Source organism: Garra rufa, chromosome 22 (assembly GCF_049309525.1).
Source record: "Garra rufa chromosome 22, GarRuf1.0, whole genome shotgun sequence".
Classification (NCBI taxonomy): Eukaryota; Metazoa; Chordata; class Actinopteri; order Cypriniformes; family Cyprinidae; genus Garra; species Garra rufa.
This window is the reverse complement of record NC_133382.1, coordinates 11,419,345-11,437,157: the sequence shown is the minus strand read 5'-3', so window position 1 is coordinate 11,437,157 and position 17,813 is coordinate 11,419,345. Positions and strand designations below refer to the sequence as shown.

Sequence of the window (17,813 nt, the reverse complement as noted above, 5' to 3'; positions counted from 1 at the left end):
GATATTAAGTAAAGAAGATGTTCCATAAAGATATTTTGTAAATTTCCTACCGTAAATATATCAGATCTTAGTTTTTGATTAGTAATATGCATTGCTATGAATTTCATTTGGACAACTTTAAAGGCGATTTTCTCAATATTTAGATTTTTTTAGCACCCTCAGGTTACAGATTTTCAAATAGTTGTATCTCGGCCAAATATTGTCCTATCATAACAACGCATACATCAATGGAAAGCCTAATGATTAACAGACAATATACACAGTACTTTATTTATCATATTATATAAATCTCAATTTCAAAAAATTGACCCTTATGTCTTTTGTGGTCCAGGGTCACGCGTATTATATATTTACATAAAAAAAACGTGGCATAACCATTATGTCGTGTCAAGACATGGTATTTTTTGTGATATTACAAACGTAATTGTTATAATGAAAACTCCTACATTTTCACTTTCAGCGTTTTTTTCTAAATCAAAAATTCAACACAATCCTTCTCGTCCAATCAAGAGACGTTACATCAGACCAGCCAATCTGATTGAACTATACTGCAGCAAACAGACACTCTCGGCCAATCAGAAGACGCGATCTTACAGACCAATATGGCGGCGTTGAGGTGCAGAGAATTGTAAATGAACAAAAACCTGATTCATTTACTGCATAAACTGGATTATTGTTTGGTAAGCGGGATTTAAAAAACTGAGATATCATAAATTGGCATTTTTTACATTTTATCTATGTACTGTATACGATATATATGTGTTATTTTTACGAGATGAGATTGGAGATCATGAGTAGAGCTGGTATCTGACGTTCCCCTGTCATACACTGTGATGTGACTTTAAGTTCAAACTTTACTGTTGATTTTTTTTATCTATAGTTTAAAAACAGACAGAATGGTGAATCTGAAGCAGGCTATCCTGCAGGCGTGGAAGGAACGCTGGAGTGATTATCAATGGGCCATTAACATCAAGAAGAACTGTCCTAAAGGAGCTACTTGGGACTACCTCAATCTAGCAGGTCATATCTAAATATTTCACCTCGTATTCTTAAACAAATTACTGTATCATATTATACACAACCCAGTTTTAGCCATTTGGGAGCAATTTATGTTGAGGACACATGATAAACATGACAATGTTTTAAGCTCTGTTGTATTTTAAAAAGGGCATTCTGGTCTCTTCTGATTTGCATGATCACCAAGGCTGCGTTTATTTGATTAAGCATATAGCAAAACAGTAATATTGTGAAATTTTATTACAATTCAAAATAACTGTGTTCTGATTTTAAAATATAATTTTATGATTATGCAAATAAAAAAGAAAAACATACATAAAGCACCAAAAATGTACAGTAATAATTTACATTTACATTGTTGTTCAACTTTTGACCTGTTTAAATACACTACCAGTCAAAAGTTTTTTTCAGTAAGATTTTTTTTTTTTTTAAAGAAGTCTCTTCTGCTTACCAAGCCTGCATTTATTTGATCCAGAGTACCGCAAAAACAGTAAAACTTTGAATTATTTTTACTATTTAAAAATGTTGGTTTTCTATATAAATATTTTTTATTTTATTTATTTCTGTGATTTCAAAATGGAAGTTTAAGCATCATTAAACCAGTCACATGATCCTTCAGAAATCCCTCTAATATTCTTACTTGCTGCTCAAAAACATATATTATTATTGTTGAAAACAACTGTGTAGAATGTTTTTCAGGTTTCTTTGATGAATAGAAAGTTCAGAAGAACAGCATTTATCTGAAATAGAAATCTTTTGCAAAATTATAAGTCTTTTTCATCACTTTCAATCAATGCAGAGCATCCTTGTTTAATAAAAGTATGCTGCTACAAAATCTTTTTTTTTAAATGAATCTTTGGATCTTTCTATAAAAATGTACTCAAATGTTTTAAATATTGATAATTATAATAAAAAATGTTTCTTGAAAAGCAAATCAGCTTCATAGAATGATTTCTGAAGGCTCATGTGACACTGAAGTGTGGAGTAATGATGCTGAAAATGTAGCTTTTATTACAGGAATAAATTACATTTTAACATATATTCAAATAGAAAACAGTTCTTTTAAATAGTAAAAATATTTCAGAATATTTTGGATCCAATAAATGCAGGCTTGGTGAGCAGAAGAGACTTCTATAAATAACTAATAAAAATCTTACTGTTCAAAAACGTTTGTTAAGCACCACAAATTTACAGAAATAATTTACATTGTTTAAATATATTAAAACAGAAAACAGTTGTTCAACTTTTGACCCGTTTATACACTACCAGTCAAAAGTTTTTGAACAGTAAGATTTTTAATGTTTTTAAAGATGTTTCTTCTGCTCACCAAGCCTGCAGTTATTTGAAAAAATGTACTCAAATGTTTTAAATATTGATAATTATAATAAAAAATGTTTCTTGAAAAGCAAATCAGCATCATAGAATGATTTCTGAAGGATCATGTGACACTGAAGTGTGGAGTAATGTGATGCTGAAAATGTAGCTTTTATTACAGGAATAAATGACATTTTAAAATATATTCAAATAGAAATTTCAGAATATTTTGGATCCAATAAATGCAGGCTTGGTGAGCAGAAGAGACTTCTATAAAAAACAAATTAAAAATCTTACTGTTCAAAAACTTTTGACCGGTAGTGTATATATGTCATGTAGTTATTAAGGTGTGATTATTGTTTCTCCTGATACAGAAGCTCTTCTGGAACAGGCTATGATTGGCCCATCACCCAACCCTCTCATCCTGTCCTACCTGAAGTATGCCATCAGTTCACAGGTAAAAACATACGTTATATGCATAGCCTAAAAAGATTTTTTTATTTTCTATGTTGATTATTACCAAATACTACTTTAATTATCGTAGTTTGTTATTTGCCACGTTTTCTCACATTATAAATGTTCACAAATATCTTGCTAATGGCAAATTTCTACAACAACAACAGGAGCTGTAAACTTGGGCATTACATCACCACTAGATGTCAGTGTATATATGCTATAGGTCTTGAACAACTTGTTAACATGATATTCTCTCTCCCACCTGCAGATGGTGTCATATTCTAGTGTGCTGACTGCAATCAGCAAGGTTGGTGGGATTTTATTTATTTATTTGTTTTTCATTTGCATTTTTAAATAAGTTTTACTTGACTGAATTGAAATACTCACACAATTTTCAAATGTTCACCTACAGTTTGATGACTTTTCACGGGAGCTATGTATCAAATCATTGCTTGAGATTATGGATATGTTCTTCAACCGACTCAGGTACTTATCCATCAGTCAGTCACATCTTTCTATCCAAGAGTCATTGAGACGCAGTTTTCCTAGGACGCAGGTAATATATTTTATCTCTTGTGTTTCTCTCCTGCAGCTGCAATGGAAAGGCAGAGGAATGTATCGGGCTGTGCCGCGCCATGCTGTGTACTGTGGTTTGGCTCCTGCAGGGCTGTGCGTGGTACTGTGAGAGACTGCGGGAGTCCGGCACCCTACCTGCGATAGAAAACAGTCTGAGGGCCTGCCTGGAGCGCATGACCAATCTGTTGCACAGCACCAAGAACAGAGCCCTAGTGCACATTGCACGCGTGGAGGAACAAGGTATGTGTATTTACAATAGTAATTATCTTTAGGACATATTTACAAAGATTCAGTCACTTTCCAAAAATTCTAAAACATTGTAAATGGTGTTAATTCATTTTATCTGGTGTTGTTTCATACATGAGCATATATATCCTTTAAAGGAACACTCCACTTTTTTTGGAAATGGGCTCATTCTCCAACTCCCCCTAAGTTAATAAGTTGAGTTTTACCGTTTTGAAATCCATTCAGCCGTTTTCCTGTTCTGGCGATATCACTTTTAGCATAGCTTAGCATAGATCATTGAATCCTATTAGACCAATAGCATCGCATTCAAAAATGACCAACGAGTTTCGATATTTGTCCTATTTAAAACTTGACTCTTCTGTAGTTATATCGTGTACTAATACCGACGGAAAATGTAAAGCGCCTGAAATTAGTTCCCAGCTAGGTTAGCATTTGTACATGTGCTGCGTGATATTATTGCGCCTGCTTCGGCCATGTTACGGCAGCAAACTTCCTTGACTATTACGCCGGAATGGAAGTGTAGTTCCTAATCTTATCGGCCTAGAAAATCGCAGCTTCACATTTTCTGCCGGTCTTAGTACACTAAATAACTACAGAAGAGTCAAGTTTTAAATAGGACAAATACCGAAACTTATTGGTCATTTTTGAACGTGATGCTATTGGTCTCATAGGATTCAATGATCTATGCTAAGCTATGCTATAAGTGATATCGCCAGAACAGGAGAACGGCTGAATGGATTTCAAATGGTAAAACTCAGCTTATTAACTCGGGGGGAGTTGGAGAATGAGCCTTTTCCCCCAAAAAGTGGTGTGTTCCTTTAATTTTTTTATAAGAATAAATAAAACGGTTTAGGTTATAGCAGGGGTTCACAATCTTTTGAAACACTTGAAACCTTTAAATGGAAAATATTTGCTTGAAGTATCCCCCTGAGATTTCAACTTAATATGTAAATAATTTAACAACACACTCACATGTTTATGATTTTCTGATGTTAATGGTTACATGATGTGCAAGAAAATAGATAAAATATTTAATCTTTAATCAGTTAATTTTTATTCAATGGACTGCACCTCTCAGAAACAGAATAGACCAGATCATGAACTGCTGTGAATACAATGTCATGCTTTGCTTTGAAACACGCAACACATTAATTAAATCAGAGCCTTTAATTTAAAGGCACAATATGTACGAATTTTTTTTATTAAAATATCCAAAAACCACTATAACAGTGTTGTATATTTAGTTATACAGGCTGTGTCATTGCGTCACCTGCTAATGACGTCATCCATCCTTGATTTTGCAGTTTTATTTTGTAGAAAACATGGAAACCACAAAGACACTTAAATACGTTATGCATTTTATTAGATTTTATCAGGTGATGAACGCACAGAGTAGCATTATAACAAAACCCACTCAAATGTGTCTAGTATGATAAAACAGCGCTGCTTCTTCCTACATACGCATTACCGAAAGGAGCGAATATGTTGGACTGTAGCTTTGAGCTGTGTATCATGTTCGTTCTTCATTAGCAATTGCTCCAGCATCCTCGTTTCGTTTTCACGACTTTCAGCCCTGTCCTGCTTCATACTACAATGATCTTAGTAAGTCTGTAATACATTAGCTTATCCATGGACATGATTTCTGTCCTGACAAATTTCATCGGCTGTGGGGATGAAAACAACTCCAATGATTCCACACTCAATCACAGCGTCATCATACCAGGCCTTTGTTTCTTTGTTTGTTTTGAATATGCACCCTTTAGTGGCGAAAACTTGCATATTGTACCTTTAAAGAAAATAAATGCAGAACTGCTTAAAAAGACTAATTTGGTAAGAGTTATACTTTATTTGAATAAATACCACACAAAATGTTATTGTACTAGTGGTTTTAAAACAAACAAAAGGAGACACTGGGCTGAAGGCCGATTACCGAACAATGTTTTTTTGTGTTTTTCCCCCCATGTATTTTGACAGTTGTTTTCACCATTGTATAAATTTAAATAGCCAAAATGTGCTTTTTACAGTTTTGTCTTGCTTTTCAAAAAAAAAAAAAATCAATTAACACTTAACACTGAACATTTTTAAACATTCTAGTAGACATTATAGGCTACTAACAAAGCACAATTTAACTTCAAATTAATAAGTTAGTAAAATAATGTTCTTTGGCCATTTTAAAGACCCCCTTCTTAAATCAGGCATGTGCAAAAAGACTTCAGTACTTCTTTTTGTTGACAACAGCAGATTTATGAACATATCTTTCTGTAGTTTATTTACTAGTGGTTAAAGGCCATTTCGCAATTTCAGTCATCATACAGTAACCAGCAACAACCACCCCTTTCTCTTCTCTTCGAAGACATGCAATGTGAAACTAAACAGTCTCTCACTGTCTGCACTTGTAATGATTTTTGCTTCTTTCTCAGACAGTTTTAAATGCTTCCAAACTGCTGACATGTTTGCTGCATTAGTGCGTGCCTCTATTTAATTGTGTCACGTCATTGTTCGGTATAATTTATTCAGCCGTTTCACATATTCCAATAATTCCAGTTGCCGAACATTCGGTGCATCCCTAGTGCATCCCTTTAGATATGTTTTTGTTATTACTTGTGCTTGGAAAATGGGTTTGACAAATGAGTACTGACAAAAATCAATTACTCAGTTATCATTGATTATTAAAGACACAATATGTAAGTTTTCGCCACTAAAGGAGGTATATTCAAAACAAACAATGAAACAAAGGTGTAGATTGATGACATTGTGATTGAGTTGTCGTCTTCATCCCCTCAGCTGATGCAATCTGTTGAGACTCGGGCAGAAATCATGTCCATGGATAAGATAATGTATTAAGGACTTATTAAGATCACTGTAGTATGAGGCAGCGTGGTGCTGAAAGTGACGGAAGCAAAATGAGAACACTGGAGCGATTGCTAAGGAAAGACGAGTGCGATACACAGCTCGAAAGCAGCGGAGCTTTTATTATGCCACAGTTGACTGCTTCCGCTCCTTTAGGTCATGCATATGTAGGAAAAAGCAGCACTGTTTTATCATACTAGATACTTTTGAATGTGTTGAAAGTTCTATTATAATGCTACTCTGTGCGTTCGTCACATGTCTAATAAAATGCATAACATATTAAAGTGTCTTTGGGGTTTCCATGTTTTCTACAAAATAAAACCGGAAAATCGAGGGTGGATGATGTCATTGGCAGGTAACACAATGACACGGCTCGTTACGCTCAATGAAATTTAAACATTTGTCGAAACATTTGGGTTAATGTAAGTACACAAGTGAGCAAAATATGTAACACTGTTCTAGTGGTTTTTGGATATTTTGATCAAAACATCAAAGTTTATATAGTATAAAACTTCAACCACTGCTATCACTGTGGCACTCTGTGTAACAGTCATTTCACAATATTTGCTTTTATTTTTGTACTGTGGTTTAATTTCTCATCCGACTTTTGAGGCATTCTTGCCCACTCTGTCAGTTGCAACATGATGATGCCATGTGACACTCCAGCGTACTTGTGTTCATTGCATAATGGCTTCAGTTTTTTCACTTACTATAAAAAGTGTCTGCATCACAGGATTCAGTAGGTTGTCACTTAGCATTCCATTCCCCAAATAACCTTTTAATGGGCTGAATCAGCTAAAATGTGTGTGACTAAAATTACAATGTTTCTGACTAATTTCACAAATGATTTCTTTTGAATGCTCTCTTTCTGGGAATCAAATACTAATTAGTTTGCGTCACTAATCAGATGTTTTTGTAGACCGACATACATAAATAAATGAATGTATCCACAATTGTATTGTTTATTGAATAACTATGTTATTTTTTAAAATCATTATATCATTATAATATTCTAATAAATAATAATAAACGTCCACATCTTCTCTTGTCTCATAAGCATCCTGGACCAATGTAGAGCAAGCTTTGCTCAAGTTATCAGAAAACCTCAATGCTGTGACCAATCAGACGCTGAAGGAAAATCTTGAAGAGTGTGTTTCGTTGGTCAAGAGGTGAGAATCCAGAAAGAACTCAGACTCACTGTTTGAAGTGCAGTAATGATAGAGCTGGACAATAAAATGATTACTCACAATGTGTTTGCAAAGATGTTTCTGCTAATTATAAAATCAAGCAATGTTTTGACAATCACAGTGATTTTAATGCAATTTGGCCAGCTGTTTGGCTAGTTTCACAATGTGTGACTCACTAGGAAACATAGTCCCACTCTATATGGTCATTTTTGTAGTAGGTCATACTTTATATTAGGTTTTTTATATTAATTAATTATATTTCTATTAATTTTTAATGTTAATATATGGTAGTTAAAATAGCTACTGTATAATCATCCAAAAATAAAGATTATAATTATAGTAATATATTATGTAATTACAAAAAAATATAAATATAAAGTGATTACTTTATTATAAATTTGGTCTGGAAACACTTTGACAAACCATTATGACACCATATGAGTCTTTCAAACTTTAAAAAAAAGAAGAAAAAATCAATACAATCCACAAATATGCTCTTTTGAGACCAGAATCACTTAAACATATTTTATTTATATGAAATAATATTAAAATATTTAATCATATTTTAAATTGTGCTGTTATGATTTTATATTACTCTGCAAACACTTTAAAAGAGATTTCAACAGTCAACCCTGAATTAACTTTATAGTATTCATCCAAAGCAAAGTTGTTTTTGTATATTAATTTAACATGTTACTCAAGAGCCAAGTTACTAACCAATAAATACATCATTTTTAAATGAATTAAATGTTAAAAATAACACAATTTAGAGTGTTTGTTCACCCAAAAATAAAAAATTCTGTCATTAATGTCTCACCCTCATGAGGTTGCAAACCCATAAGACCTTCGTTCGTCTTCTGACCACAAATTAAGATATTTTTGATGAAATCTGAGAGTTCTCTGACCCTCCATCGACAGCAAGGGTCCTACCACAGTCAAGGTCCAGAAAGATACCAAGAACATTGACAAATAATAATCTGAAGTTTTGTGTTCCGAAGATAAACGAAGGTCTTACGGGTTTGGAACAGCATGAGTGTGAGTAATGACAGAGTTTTTATATTTGGGTGAGCTATTCGTTTACAAGTGAAATTAAATGTTGTGTTTGTGACATTCTTTATGTGTTTTCGTAGCATTCCTCAGATGTTGTGTCTTCAGGGTGATCCACCGGTCCACACCTCGTTTCCTTCAGTCCATGCCTTTATCATGCTGGAAGGAACCATGAACCTCACTGGAGAGACCCAGCCATTAGTAGAGCAGCTCATGATGATCAAGAGGATGCAGGTTACTTCAGACACAAGTATTTGAGCTGAAGTGGGGTGTGTGGTTTTTCTATTTTTTATTTATTTTTATTTTTTCCCTCCGTAGCGTATTCCAGCTCCACTGTTTGTGCTGGAGATCTGGAAGGCCTGTTTCACTGGACTCATTGAATCTCCAGAAGGGAACGAGGAGCTGAAGTGGACAGCTTTCACCTTTCTAAAGGTGTGTTTGAATCACCAATCACTCTTGAACTTTGGATTGTAATATTTTAAAGGGAAGCCACTTATAGAAATAGTTTACCCCAAAATAAAAATAAATAAACAAACAAACAAAAACTGTTCACATTTTCTATAATTAAAATGCCCAGTAAAAGACGGCCTTCAAAGCATTTTAGAGAATCAGATAACACCACAAGCTGTTTTCTTCTTTTTTTTCCTTCTTAAAATAATTAATTTTAACAACCATAATTACTTTTGACTTAAAACATGAAATAATAAATGTCTTTCTTAACATTGTTCTTTCTTGAATCAGGCTCCTGTATGAATGACATTTTGTAGTTTTTCTGTGCTATTTTTTTCTCTTTGAAGCTTGGCAGCATCTGTCTGGATTAGTTGTCATTGTGTGGAAAAAGCAGCATCAACTTCTCTTTTTTTGTTTGGAAAAACAGTTGAGCAAATAATGATGAAGTTTCTCAGAACTCTCTCCTTGTTTGTCAACTATCACTTTAATGGAGGCATAAGGCTTTTTTTTTGCCATTACATATCTCTGTTCTATACATTATTTTTTTTCCTGTTTGGAGTTCGCATAGAATCAAGCTGGAATTTATGGAGTTTGAAACACTGAATCATTGTTTTTTTTTTCTGTTTTACATTACATTTTCAGATTCCTCAGGTTTTACTAAGGCTGAAGAAGTACCCACAAGGGGAAAAGACACAGGTACCGTTATTAGACTGTTTACCTCACCTGTACCTACAGGGTTTGAACTATTATGGTTCCAGTTCCAATTTGTGTTGCTCATGGCACCTGACACCTCATATGCCTGCCATCAAAATATGTAATTCCGCATCGTACAAAATGTTAATTACTCCATCTGACCTGCCCATGTTTGTATGTTTGTCAGGATTTTATGGAGGATGTGAATGTGGCATTTGAATATCTTCTGAATCTCACCCCACTACTGGATAAAGCTGACCAGAGATGCAAGTATGTCAACACTACCGTATTAATTATGACTGGCTATGTGCTGAATCACATGAAGCTACAATAATGATTTGTATGGACAAAAACTTATTTACATTGAGGGAAAAAATTATTTGATCCCCTGCTGATTTTGTACGTTTGCCCACTGACAAAGAAATGATCAGTCTTATAATTTTAATGGTAGGTTGATTTTAACAGTGAGAGACAGAATAACAACAAAAAAAACACATTTTACACATTAAAAGTGCAAATCAATTTATAACTTTTTTGAAATAAGCATTTAATCCCCTATCAATCAGCAAGATTTCTGGCTCCCAGGTCTTTTATATAGGTAACAAGCTTAGATTAGGAGCACTCTCTTAAAGGGAGTGCTCCTAATCTCAGCTTGTTATCTGTATAAAAGACACTTGTCCACAGAAGCAATCAATCAATCAGATTCAAGACTCTCCACCATGGCCAAGACCAAAGAGCTGCCAAGGATGTCAGGGACAAACTTGTAGACCTACACAAGGCTGGAATGGGCTACAATACCATCGCCAAGCAGCTTGGTGAGAAGGTAACAACAGTTGGTGCAATTATTCACAGATGGAAGAAACACAAAATAACTGTAAAACACTATGTCCTTCGGTCTGGGGCTCCATGCAAGATCTGTGGAGTTTCAGGGATCATGAGAACGGTGAGGAATCAGCTCAGAACTACACAGGAGGATCTTGTCAATGATCTCAAGGCAGCTGGGACCATATTCACCAAGAAAACAATTGGAATACACTACGGCACAAAGGACTGAAATCCTGCATTGCCCGAAAGGTCCCCCTGCTCAAGGAAGCACATGTACAGGCCCATCTGAACTTTGACAATAAACATCTGAATGATTCAGAGCAGAACTGGGTTAAAGTGTTGTGGTCAGATGAGACCGAAATCAAGCTCTTTGGTGTCAACTCAACTTGCTGTGTTTAGAGGAGGAGGAATGCTGCCTATAACCCCAAGAACATCATCCCCATATTCCAACATGACAGTGACTGAAAACACATGGCCAAGGCAATAAAGGAGTGGCTCAAGAAGAACATTAAGGTCATGGAAAATCTGTGGAGGGAGATGAGGTTTCGATTTGTCAAACATCAGCCTCAAAACCTTAATGACTTGGAGAGAATCTGCAAAGAGGAGTGGGACAAAATCCCTCCTGAGATGCAATGCTGGTGGCCAACTACAAGAAACGTCTGACCTCTGTGATTGCCAACAAGGGTTTTGCCACCAATTACCAAGTCATGTTTTGCGAAGGAGTCAAATACTTATTTCATTTATTAAAAGCAAATCAATTTATAACTTTTGAAATGTGTTTTCTGGATTCTTTTGGTTGTTATTCTGTCTCTCACTGCAGTGGGCAAACGTACAAAATCAGCAGGGGATCAAATAATAATTTTCCCCATTGTATGCTGAACCACAGGAAGCTACAATAGTGATTTGTGTGGACAAAAACCTATTTTATTTAAAATGACTGACAGTGTATTTAAAGTATTTATCAATACCATGGTGTCCACTCAACTGGTGTGTGATGTTATAAAACTGCTGTTGCTTGTGTTCGTTTGTTTGTGTGTGTGTATGTGTGTGTAGCTGTGACTGCTTGAGTCTGTTACTGCAAGAGTGTAATAAACTGGGCCTGCTGTCAGAGGGAAACACCGCCAATCTTACTGCAAAACGGTGTGTTGAAAATGTTTTGTTCTTATTTTTATTTTAGATATGTTTAAGTTTCAAATGTGACAGCAAGCACATTAAAGAATAGACTTGTTTATTTATCTCTTTGTTTTTTTTTTTCTTCTTCAGGAGTGAGGACAGAGAGCATGCGCCAAGACTGAAAACAGCAGAGAACGCCAACATTCAACCAAACCCAGGCCTCATCCTGAGAGCCGAACCAACCGTCACCAACATCCTTAAGGTTCGTAGCCAGTTTTATATCATTTTCAGGGCTGCTAATTTAATGCATTAATTTCATTATTTAGTTATGGAAATAATTAACAAATTTAACACCCCTGCCCGTCTTAGACCTACATCGGTCATAGCCTGTGGAATACAGTAAGAATGTCTTTAAAATTCAAGTTACACTACTAGGCAAAAGTTTTTTAATGTTTTTTTTAACCAAATCACTTCTGCTCACCAAGCCTGCATTTATTTAATCCAATGTACAACAAAAACAGTCAATTTTTTAAATATTTTTTTTCTATTTGAAATAAAATGTAAATTAAATTAAAGAAAAAAATAAAATAATCTTTTGAATTTAAAGCTCAATTTTCTGCATCATTACTTCAGTCACATGATACTAAATAATTCTGGTATTCTGATTTGCTACTCAAAAAACATTTATGAGTTTTTGTCTCATATTTATATCATATGATATAGATAAGCAATATCACACAAGCAAAGAGAACAAAGCATCTGTCTGCATTGGTTGTCATTGTATGGGAAAAGCAGCATCAACTTATCTTTTTGTGTTTGGTTTGAAAACTTGCATAACAGCAATAAGAATTTGAAGGGAAAAATGTGTTTAATAGTCATATAATTGATCAAAATGCTAAGTAATGGCCTTGGGAATTGGTTTTGTTTGTATGATGGTAATATATCTTTTTCTTAAAAAAAATATTTCTTACACTAACAATGAGCAGTAAAGTTGTTACAGTATTTATTTATTTTAGTTAACATTAGTTAAAAATACTGTTCATTGTTAGTTCATATTAGCTCAGATGCTTTAAAAGTATTTTTGTTGTTAGTTCATGTTAAGTAATGTTAATAAATAGACCTCCGGTTTCACAGACAGGGCTTAAGCCTAGTCCTAGACTAAAATATAAGTCTAAGCTGTTTCAGCTGAAAGAAACTTGCACTGATTGATCTTAAAATATATCAGTGCCTTTATTTTGTCTCAAGATGCACACCAGTAATGTTTTTTTTCTAAGCACATTTATTAAAAAATTACTTAAATGTCCTAATTGAACTATGGCCTAGTCCTGGCTTAGTCTAAGCCCTGTCTGTGAAACCGGGCCAGAATGTTATTGTAAACGTGTTACCATTCACTCACAAGTTTTCTTCTTTTCTGGTTGTCTAGACAGTGGATGCGGATCATTCTAAGTCTCCTGAGGGGCTGCTGGGAGTTTTGGGTCACATGCTTTCAGGAAAGAGTCTTGATTTGCTACTGGCTGCTGCGGCAGCGACTGGAAAACTCAAGTCTTTTGCTCGCAAATTCATCAAGTAAGACAATATGAAAGACTGGATTTATTGCATCAGGATCAGTTTTAAATATGTAATCCAGAAAATACATGAACAGAGTTTCTAGGAGATTGATGTGTTTCTGCTGTTTTCTTCCAGGCTGAATGAGTTTCCAAAACACATCAGTGGAGAAGGATGTAAGTCATGTGTTTTATTTTGCTATAATAACATAAAAATCATAGCAATAAATTGCTAACCTTTGATTGTCGTCTTTGTGCATTTATTAAAATGATAACGCAAAAAAAAGTACACTGTTTTGTCCTCAAGTATTGAGGTTTGTTACCACCGCACTAACAGAAAAACAGATTTTAAGTATATACAGTTGCTCAAGCATTCACATTTGCAGTGTGAACTTGTTAGCTTTAGTGTGTGAGAATGTGTGAGTATTTAGTTACCCACCGAATCTGAGAGTAATTTCACTTATGAATGTGCTTTCTAGCGAAATCTGCGTCAGTGCGAGCTCTGCTGTTTGACATTTCCTTCCTCATGCTGTGTCATGTCGTCCAGACATATGGGTCAGAGGTCAGTTTCCAAACACATATTTATTATCCAGAGCAAGTGTTTGAGCTGAAGAGCATATGGATGTTACAGTCTGATAAAGTTGTGTAACATTCTTACATAGTTCATAATCACATCCTGCAATGAGTCTGAGTCATTGATCACATCATTGACCTCCTCTATCTAGGTGATTCTTTCGGACCCCAGCCCATCGAGCGAGACACCCTTCTTTGAGACGTGGTTGCAGACATGCATGCCAGAAGAAGGGAAGACCCTGAATCCAGACCACCCCTGCTTCAGACCTGAGTCTGGGAAGGTGGAGAGTCTGGTGGCCCTGCTTAATTCTTCTTCTGAAATGAAGCTTGTGTAAGTGCTGCTTCACATCAGCTGTGTCTACAATAAAGGATTACTCCACTTCCAGAATAAAAATTTAATGATGATTTACTCAACCCAATTTCATCCAAGATATTTATGTCTTTTGAGTTTTTTGAGGAAAGCAATCCAGGGTTTTTCTCCATATGGTGAACTTCAGTGGTGCTCAAAGTATTGAAGGTTAAAAATGCAGTTTCAGTTCAGCTTCAAATGGCTCTGAACGATTCCAACCAACTGTCTTATCTAGTGAAACGATCAACCATTTTCTTAAATTAATATTTATACACTTTCTATCTATCTATACTTTTTTAACCTTTAATCCATTGAACGCCATTAAAGCCCACTATATGGAGAAAAATCTTTGCGACTGAAGAAAGAAAGACATGAAAATCTTGGATGACATGGGGGTGAGTAAATTATCAGGACATTTTTAGGTAGGAAGTGGAGTAATCTTTAAACATTTTCAATAAACATGAAAGAAAACTGTTGGCGTATAACTGTACAGCCTGCAGTACACTATATGTTTAGGCAAATTTTACAGGAATGTTAAGGGGATATAGCACCCACTTTAGAAATGGGGTTAGACTTGGTAAATTCAGATCATTTCTGCATTAGTAATTTTAATCTATTTTATTTTTTTTTATTTTTTTTTTATTAAGGTTAAATTAACAGCCCTAGTAGTTTTTGTCAGATAAATATGTAAATTAAGCCTTCAATAACATTTCTGTTGAATAGCACATACCAAATAACATGGTAGTTAGTGTTTCCTTGAATAAAATGTCTAGTGAGCCAGCATCCAAAGTGTATGTATGCATTTGAAGAATTTGCTTATTGAGACTTGAGACAGGGAAATCTTAAGAAGAATGTTTTAATAAATGACAAATTCTAAGTCAAATTAATTGTTGAAGTAAAGTTTTGTGGGCAGTCAAATGTTAATAAGCTACAGTTTCTTAACTAATGTGTTTTTTTATTACTTTTTTTTCTGTCTTAAAAAGGAAAATTTACCCCCAAATGAAAGTTCTGTCATTAATTTCTTACGCTTGTTTATCTTCAGAACACAAATTAAGTTATTTTGGATGAAATCCAAGAACTTTTCTGACCCTGCATAGACAGCAGTGCAGCTAACAACAAAACAGCAACAACTGAAGCTCCAAGAATGCTTTTTGTGTGAAAAGAAAACACAAATAACAACTTTATTTAACAATTTCTTCTCATCTATTTCATGTAAGTCTTCGCCGCGTGTTTGCATTCCTGTGCTTGTAAACACGGAAGATAAGAAATTAAGTATTCTCGTAGCTTCATTAACATTATGGTTAAACCATTGGTGTCCCATGGACTACATGCCTGTTGACAGTTGTCTGTGCAGGGTCAGAAAGTTCTCGTATTTCATTAAAAATATCTTAATTTGTGTTCCAAAAATGAACAGGTTTTATAGGTTTAGAATGAGGGTGAGTAATTAATGACAGAATTTAAATTTTTGAGTGAACTATCCCTTTAAAGATCTTTTTTAATCAAACGTGTTCTCTGTTTCTCCAGTCAGATGAAATGGCATGAAATATGTCTCAGTACACCAGCAGCTATACTGGAGGTTCTGAATGCTTGGGAAAATGGAGTTTTATCAGTGGAGGCAGTTCAGGTGAGGAGATTCATGGTGTCCAATGGTAAAAGAAATAAGGCTTTAATTGTCATAGTCATATGACCATTTGAAAAGATCTTAGTTTGAACACAATAGTTTTATTTTTTACTGAAATGTAATTGAAGTCTCTTTATGTGAGTGTAGAAGATCACCGATAACATCAAAGGGAAGGTGTGCAGTATGGCCATCTGTGCAGTAGCATGGCTGGTGGCGCACGTTCGGATGCTGGGATTGGATGAGAGAGAAAAACCTCAGACTATGATTCGTCAGCTCATGACTCCCATGTCAGGAGAAAACACTTTGCAGTTCTACCATGAGCGGTAAGGGATCTCTATAGTCGTGGCCAAAAGTTTTGAGAATGACACAAATATTAGTTTTCACAAAGTTTGCTGCTAAACTGCTTTTAGATCTTTGTTTCAGTTGTTTCTGTGATGTACTGAAATATAATTACAAGCACTTCATACGTTTCAAAGGCTTTTATCGACAATAACATGACATTTATACAAAGAGTCAGTATTTGCAGTGTTGGCCTTTCTTGTTCAGGACCTCTGCAATTCGACTGGGCATGCTCTCAATCAACTTCTGGGCCAAATCCTGACTGATAGCAACCAATTCTTTCATAATCACTTCTTGGAGTTTGTCAGAATTAGTGGGTTTTTGTTTGTCCACCCGCCTCTTGAGGATTGACCACAAGTTCTCAATGGGATTAAGATCTGGGGAGTTTCCAGGCCATGGACCCAAAATTTCAACGTTTTGGTCCCCGAGCCACTTAGTTATCACTTTTTCCTTATGGCACGGTGCTCCATCGTGCTGGAAAATGCATTGTTCTTCACCAAACTGTTGTTGGATTATTGGAAGAAGTTGCTGTTGGAGGGTGTTTTGGTACCATTCTTTATTCATGGCTGTGTTTTTGGGCAAAATTGTGAGTGAGCCCACTCCCTTGGATGAGAAGCAACCCCCCACACGTGAATGGTCTCAGGATGCTTTACTGTTGGCATGACACAGGACTGATGGTAGCGCTCACCTTTTCTTCTCCGGACAAGCCTTTTTCCAGATGCCCCAAACAATCGGAAAGAGGCTTCATTGGAGAATATGACTTTGCCCCAGTCCTCAGCAGTCCATTCGCCATACTTTTTGCAGAAGATCAATCTGTCCCTCATGTTTTTTTTGGAGAGAAGTGGCTTCTTTGCTGCACCAGGCCATCTTCCAAAAGTCTTGGCCTCACTGTGCGTGCAGATGCGCTCACACCTGCCTGCTGCCATTCCTGAGCAAGCTCTGCACTGGTGGCACTCCGATCCCGCAGCTGAATCCTCTTTAGGAGACGATCTTGGCGCTTGCTGGACTTTCTTGGACAGCCTGAAGCTTTCTTAACAAGAATTGAACCTCTTTCCTTGAAGTTCTTGATGATCCTATAAATTGTTGATTTAGGTGCAATCTTAGTAGCCACAATATCCTTGCCTGTGAAGCCATTTTAATGCAACGCAATGATGGCTGCACACGTTTCTTTGCAGGTCACCATGGTTAACAATGGAAGAACAATGATTTCAAGCATCACCCTCCTTTTAACATGTCAAGTCTGCCATTCTAACCCAATCAGCCTGACATAATGATCTCCAGCCTTGTGCTCGCCAACATTCTCACCTGAGTTAACAAGACGATTTCTGAAATGATCTCAGCAGGTCCTTTAATGACAGCAATGAAATGCAGTGGAAAGTTTTGGGATTAAGTTAATTTTTATGGCAAAGAAGGACTATGCAATTAATCTGATCATTCTTCATAACATTCTGGAGTATATGCAAATTGCTATTATAAAAACTTAAGCAGCAACTTTTCCAATTTCCAATGTTTATGTAATTCTCAACTTTTGGCCACGACTGTACACACCAGGCCACATTCTCACATCAGAATTTGTAAATTGCTGTTTGTTGTTACAGAACCATTTCATGTGT

General features: G+C 35.5%; 1 protein-coding gene across 1 annotated transcript in view; it reads left to right on the top strand.

The window, feature by feature from the left end:
- The first annotated feature begins 595 nt into the window (after window positions 1-595).
- Window positions 596-17,813, top strand: part of med24 (mediator complex subunit 24) — a 24,980-nt gene continuing 7,762 nt past the window's right edge. The window contains exons 1-19 of the mRNA XM_073828856.1: window positions 596-680; window positions 881-1,020; window positions 2,706-2,788; window positions 3,056-3,094; window positions 3,200-3,273; window positions 3,380-3,603; window positions 7,517-7,628; window positions 8,777-8,927; window positions 9,012-9,125; window positions 9,786-9,839; window positions 10,024-10,106; window positions 11,715-11,801; window positions 11,925-12,036; window positions 13,198-13,340; window positions 13,458-13,495; window positions 13,798-13,880; window positions 14,044-14,222; window positions 15,765-15,864; window positions 16,009-16,184. Coding sequence (XP_073684957.1) covers window positions 897-1,020; window positions 2,706-2,788; window positions 3,056-3,094; window positions 3,200-3,273; window positions 3,380-3,603; window positions 7,517-7,628; window positions 8,777-8,927; window positions 9,012-9,125; window positions 9,786-9,839; window positions 10,024-10,106; window positions 11,715-11,801; window positions 11,925-12,036; window positions 13,198-13,340; window positions 13,458-13,495; window positions 13,798-13,880; window positions 14,044-14,222; window positions 15,765-15,864; window positions 16,009-16,184 — 1,976 coding nt within the window. The 5' untranslated portion in view covers window positions 596-680; window positions 881-896. The remainder of the gene's footprint in view (window positions 681-880; window positions 1,021-2,705; window positions 2,789-3,055; window positions 3,095-3,199; window positions 3,274-3,379; window positions 3,604-7,516; window positions 7,629-8,776; window positions 8,928-9,011; window positions 9,126-9,785; window positions 9,840-10,023; window positions 10,107-11,714; window positions 11,802-11,924; window positions 12,037-13,197; window positions 13,341-13,457; window positions 13,496-13,797; window positions 13,881-14,043; window positions 14,223-15,764; window positions 15,865-16,008; window positions 16,185-17,813) is intronic.